At 34.4% G+C, this 6,397-nt stretch overlaps 1 protein-coding gene across 1 annotated transcript in view; it reads left to right on the top strand.

Moving 5' to 3' along the window:
- LOC107089318 (high mobility group protein HMGI-C-like) overlaps window positions 1-982 on the top strand; it is a 14,462-nt gene extending 13,480 nt beyond the window's left edge. Inside the window, exon 6 of the mRNA XM_015382042.1 lies at window positions 798-982. Coding sequence (XP_015237528.1) covers window positions 798-866 — 69 coding nt within the window. The 3' untranslated portion in view covers window positions 867-982. The remainder of the gene's footprint in view (window positions 1-797) is intronic.
- The last annotated feature ends 5,415 nt before the right edge of the window (window positions 983-6,397 follow it).

Consider the following 6,397-nt stretch of genomic DNA (forward strand, 5'->3'; position numbering starts at 1 on the left):
TTATATATATATATATATATATTTATATATATATATATATATATTTATATATTTATATAAATAATATAGTACTTTATATCTCCACCCTAGAATGTTACATTTTTTTGAAGAAAACTATTTTCTTCTGACAATAAAACACAAATAAGAATTGTGACTTGTTATTTGTACATAAGCGCAGCTATCAGAGAGTCTCTCAGCACAAGCTCCATTATTTATGATTTCTGAAATGACTTGATGTTGATGTGGTGAATTCTTGGAAATTCAAAGGCTCTGGTGTAGAATTCCCCACACGCTGCTGACAGTAAGATCCTTTGGTGAAATCCACCTTTGGAGAAGATGCATGGAGCGTTTCTCAGAAACCCTCTGTCGTTTAAGCCACCTTGTTGAGAGCGTTGCACAACAGCGCTCAACAAAGCTATGCCCCTCGCTTGCCTTATCTCATCCTCTGCACTAAGAAGTTAGGGCGCCTAAAAGAACTGAAACCATTGAGACAGACTCCTCTCTCAGAGGCACGCACATGAAGGGGAAGAATGAGTCAGTGTTGCAGGGGAAACCTGATCTAACTGCTCTCTTCCCCTGTCTTCTTGGTTTCCTGATGTAACGGTCGTCTTCCTCACATTTCTAGCTAAGGCGGCTGGAGCCCTGCTCTCTCGCACGCAATTGCCCCGTGAATTTTTTTACCACTCATTCTTGTACTCTCGTGCTCTTTCTAGCATTGATTCACTACCTTTGAGATGGGTGAGTCACCTCTCAGATAATAACTGATGACTCTCCTTTTCACTCTTCCGATGTTCCAGGGCCCTTCGGAGGAGGCCGCGGAGGGCCCCTCGTCATCTCAGGTGCCTGTGCAGGAGGAATCGGAGTAGATGGGATACCTCTCTACCTACCTCAGTGTTTGGCCTCAAGCAAACAGGGGTACAATCTGAATCCCTATCTGTGATGGGAAATCAGGAACACACACACCCACATACACTCACATGCTCAAAAAGAAAATCCTCACAGACCACAGTTTCCTCTCCTAATATAAACAGCACCATGGATTTGTTATTGCTTTGTTTGTTCGATTGGTAAAGGTATGGTTCCAAATTGGGGGAGAAGCATTTTATGTGGAGAGGGGACAGAAATAAAATTAGAACATTCTCTTTTAGTAAGGAATGTACTATCAGACGGCAGAATTCAGTATTTTTTATTAAAACTAGGGCTGTAACCATTAATTGGATTAATCGTGGTTAATCGATTATTGAAATAATCGTCAACTAATTTAGTAATTGATTAATTGTAAACTGGAGTACAGCGACTCTAAAACATGCTTTTAGCTGACAGAGCAACCCATTTTGAGCAGTAATTATACCAAAATTGTAAAATATCTATCTATATATATATATATATATATATAGATATATATATATATATTTTTTTTTCTACTGTCAGTATGCTCTGTTCAGAACTCCTCAAGTGGAAAAGTTTTAGTTTCACCTGGTTTAATTTCGTAAAAAGTCTTTTTTAAGGAGGCTTTTTGGCTATCGATTAATAATCGATTAATCGAAAAAATAATCGACTGATTCATTTATTTGCAAAATAGTTTAGAGGGAAAATGCTTTAATGCATGCCTCCCTTGTTTTGTGTTTGTTTAAAACATTTCGACCTCGTTTATGAAAAAAGAAAGTCAAAAAGGCTGCATATTTTCCTTTTTCTTTTGTGTGTTATTACCCTTTAATAAATACATTATGAATCAGTCAAAAATTAAAACTGGCTGATCAGACTTCAAACAAAACCAAACTAATTAATATCAGCAAGAAAAAAAGCTGATATGTTTATCTAAAAAAAAAAAAAATCCAATAAGTTATTTCCAATTAACCTTTTTATTAGGCTACTTTAACTAATGGTTTACCTTCCCACCCATCAAAAACACCGTCATCAGCTTAAAAAAAACATGTCATTGTAGGGTTCTTTGCATTTCAACAAGCTAATAATCCTTTGCAAGTTTGTTTTTGTACGCCTTAATGCTTTGACACCCATTGTTGCAAGCTTTTTTTGCGCCACAACTGGTTCCTAATTGTGTATGTTTTCAAACGTTGTCACAAATTGGTAATACACCTATATACATATATATTTATTTCCTTAGATAAATAGAAATTGCAATTTTTCAACTACTTAAAGGCAGAAAGTAGAATAAATATAGATATATATATAGATATCTATCTTTCTCTCTCTTTATATATATAGAGAGAGATGTAACAACAGATATCAGGTTTCAACCTTTTTTTTAATATAAAGCAGAATTGATAGTAAATTTGTAAAATTTGGTTCATTAACAAGTATTTCCCTCCACTATTTTTTTTATCAGGAACTGAAAGAATGTTTCTCCCGTGAACTGGAACCATTCCTTTATTATCCCAGCTGTCCTGAGCCTCTCCAATGAGATTTTTTGCATGTGCGGAAACTTCATGTCTGTATGTTTTGTGCTGTATGGAGAGGGAGACCCAGAAGAAAGAGATGGGCAGGATTGTGTGCTAAAACGAAAAGAAAAAACAACAACAGACAAAAGTAACTAGACCGAACCAAGTTTTTAAGAACATTTCTTATCAGCTGTTTTAAACGTGACATTTCTACATCAATGTAACAACAGAAACATGGCGTGCTGAAATCATTATTATGAAAGCTGGTGTGAAAGGTTTGATTTCAAATTGAAATATCCATTTTCAGAGAGAAATCTCTGATTGTTTCCTAACCTCAGCTCCTCGCTTAAGTGTTATCACGCTGAATTAATCCTTCCAAGCAGTCAGTGGCTGATTTCAATACATACTTTCAAATGGATATTTCATTTTGAACCTAAAAAAAAAAAAACCTTCATAAATACTTGACATGTCATTTTTACCACTCTCAGGATTTCTCTTTTTTAACAGTGCTCTTAACGTCATTTTTGAAAACCTCAGGTACATATCTATTCAGGAACATGATATCTACTCAGTAATAATTGTGGTGCTGTGTTTGTTGTGCGATTCTGATCTGTATTTGACATTAACAGTATGCCTTGACTCAAAGACCTCATGTAAAAACCTCTGTCAGCCTCAGCCTCTTGATCTCGCATTCTACCTCAGCAACACACAAAAAAAAAAACGACAAAAGATCCTCCTGCAAAGTTATCCTTCACTCCCTCAGAAATGATACTGTATCCTCAAAAAACACACACATGCACTCATGCACCAGCGCAACAGCGCAAATAAACACAACAGATCTCTTCCAGGGCTACATGTCGACAAACCAACAGACACACACCTAACTAGAGGATGTTACACTCCAGTGAAGGTGTACAGATAATTCAGTATCATTTCATGAAAATAACTGTATCTGATAAACATGAAAACTGAAGTGAGACTCTGATCTCCTGGGAATTAAAGTGCAGCCAATAGTTTACAACAACTTGATGAAATACTTGCCTTTTAGAGCGTAGTACCTTTTGAAAACCTTTGGGTTTTTTTTGTTTTTTTGGGGTGGGGGGGGGGGGGGGGGGGGCGTTATTCATTTTCTTATTTTAACTACATCATGTATTTTTTTTCTCTGATTCTTACACTGTAAAATGTATGTGTGACACTCTTAATCGTGGCAGCAAAATAGCCGCAACTGGCTGAAATACATTAGATGATGCTTACCTCAACGGCTGCTCGTACTTGACCCACTTGTGCTACAATAACAGAACACGATTGTACTGAACTGATAGTGTGTTTTAATGCTCCTGAGTTCAGTTTTTTTATTACTTCGGACTGAAAAAAAACAACCTTCTCTACTTTTATTTTTTTTTTACTTTAAGAGATCACTAAATCTTTTCGAACTTCTTCACACATAGTTAAGCTTTCGTGTATTTTAATTGGATTTTATGTGGCAGACCGACAAAGTGAGTTGCAGAATTTAACGGTTGTTTTTTTTTTAAAACATATTTTAAAGATACAAAATCAAGAAAGAGTGATATATGTGCCCATTCAGGTTTCCCAGGTCAATGTCTTTTCAAAACTTTTCTACAATTAAAGCTGCAGATCTTATAGGGTTTTTATTTCCCCATCTTTGCACATCAGAAGACTGAGATTATCCTTTGCCAATCAGTTCAAGCTCCGTCCAGTTTGACAGGCAGCTTCTCTCAACATCAGTCTGGTTGTTTTCCCTGACATCTAAAATCACCATTCTAAGAAATGAATATCCTGTAATCCAAACAACTTTGTAACAATATCCTGCTTTAAGCTGACATGTCTATGTAGTTTTTTCCAACGTGCCACACTATGTTTATCTTTTTAAATACAATATTGTTGTCCACTTTATCCCTGACTTATCTGCAATGTTTACAGCTCGTGACTATTGTGTTGGATCACTAATCTTCTCTACTAATCTCCAGTTCTATTACAATTTGGTAGAAATGATTGACAGTTGTTTCGTTAATTGCTTCAGCTTATTATCATGAAAATTAAAAACCTGCATCCTTTTCAGTTTACACTTCTGCACCACCTGCTGTTGGCTTACCACATAAAAGCCCAATGAAATACATGGATGTTTGTGGTTGGAACTAAATGTCAAAAGATTTCAATATGTTTCAACAGTTTTGCTAGCCTCTGTACACAGCTTAAACCAAATGGTTTCAGTTGGTCAAAGAACACTCATTAGTTTTTACTGAAACCACATACCTATAAAGAGATTATTCAATTAAAAACATAACTAAAAAGTTTCTGCTTTTTACTGTAAGACACTCTGCTTCTGTATAATTCCTTCCCCACAGCAAATCAAAATACATCTAATGGACCATCTTTTTAGTCCAGCAAAAAACCCTAAGGTGCTAAACCTTCATGTGTCCTGAAGATGTGAGCTTAATTTTTAGATTTGTAAAAGCAAAAATAATCTTTTTTTTTTGTTTCATAGAACAATTTAAAATTAAGTGTGAAATTAAAAAAGACTTTACTCATATTACTTGCTAAATTAACAAAAAAAAAAAAAAAAGCTATCAAAAAACTATCTGTTGCTCAGCAACATTTTGGATAATTTCAGCCAAAAAATAAATTTTATGTTATAATATAGTCATAAGGAAAAAAGAATAGTTTTAATTAAATACAAAAATCAATGACATTCTCAAAATTTCATTGATGATACTATTTTCAGGCCATTGGTGCTTGATCTGATTTTAGTAAAAACAAATCAGCTTTATAAATATAGTATATGATTTACCACGGTGTTGGTTTTATTCACAGGGTCTCCATGTAGATCTGTGTAAGCTCACGAGCCGTAAACACTCAGGACCTTTTGGAAAAAGTCTGTTATTGTTCAGCTATATGAGATAAAGAACGCCAAGTGATCTCTAAAGACACCACACTCAGTAATCAGAGCATCCTCATTATTCTGTACAGAGAAGGTTCAGATGTTGGAAGTGGGATTCTGTGGTGCACGTATCAGCAGTCAGTATCTTTTCAGCTTCATAAAACTGTCTGAGCTTCCTGAGTTTGGTGTTGGAGATGTTTTTTATAACAGTTGAGCTAAAACTGCGTAAAATTGGTTATTTGCCTTTTCGCCTCTTTCCCATCCATCGTAACTAAAGATTTGTGTTAAATATTTAACAAAATGGGTCATACTAGGTGTATCAAGTTTAGGGCTGAAACAATTAATCGTGATTAATCGATTATTAAAATAATCAACTAATTTAGTAATCGATTAATCGTTAACATGCCTTTAGCTGACAGAGAAACCGACTTAGAGCAGTGATTATACCAAAATTGTAATAAAATATATAAAAATTTTGCATTTAAGATAAAAAAGTTTTTCTTCTATTAATATGCTCTATCCAGAACTCCTCAAGTGGAAAAGCTTAAGTTTCACCTGATAATTTCATAAAAAGCGTTCTTTAATTAGCCTTTTGCTATCCAATTATTAATCGATTAATCGAAAAAAAATTTGAGAGATTAATCAATTTGCGAAATAATCTTTAGTCGCAGCCTTAATCAAGTTAGTGGGAATATTACGGGTGCAACTAACAATTATATTGCAAATCGATTAATCTGTCAACTATTTTCTCGATTAATCGATTAATAATGGTCCATTGCAGAATTTTTTTTACAGAATTAAAGCCGTTGAAACTAAAACTTTTTCACCTGAGGAGTTCTGGATAGAGCATAACTACAGATAGGTCATTTTATTATCTTAAATGCAAAATGTTTCTATTTTTCTTTTTACAATCTTGGTTTAATAACTGCTTTAAGTGGGTTGCTCTGTCAGCTAAATGCATGATTAACAAGTCTCTTTTCCAGTTAAGGATTACCAAATTAGTTGACGATTATTTTCTTATTTGTTTAAACATCATTAATCTGATTAATTGTTTCAGCCTTAGTGAATATCTAATAATAATTTTTTTGGCATGTAAGAA

Source organism: Cyprinodon variegatus, unplaced genomic scaffold (assembly GCF_000732505.1).
Source record: "Cyprinodon variegatus isolate N-32 unplaced genomic scaffold, C_variegatus-1.0 Scaffold248, whole genome shotgun sequence".
NCBI classification, from domain to species: domain Eukaryota; kingdom Metazoa; phylum Chordata; class Actinopteri; order Cyprinodontiformes; family Cyprinodontidae; genus Cyprinodon; species Cyprinodon variegatus.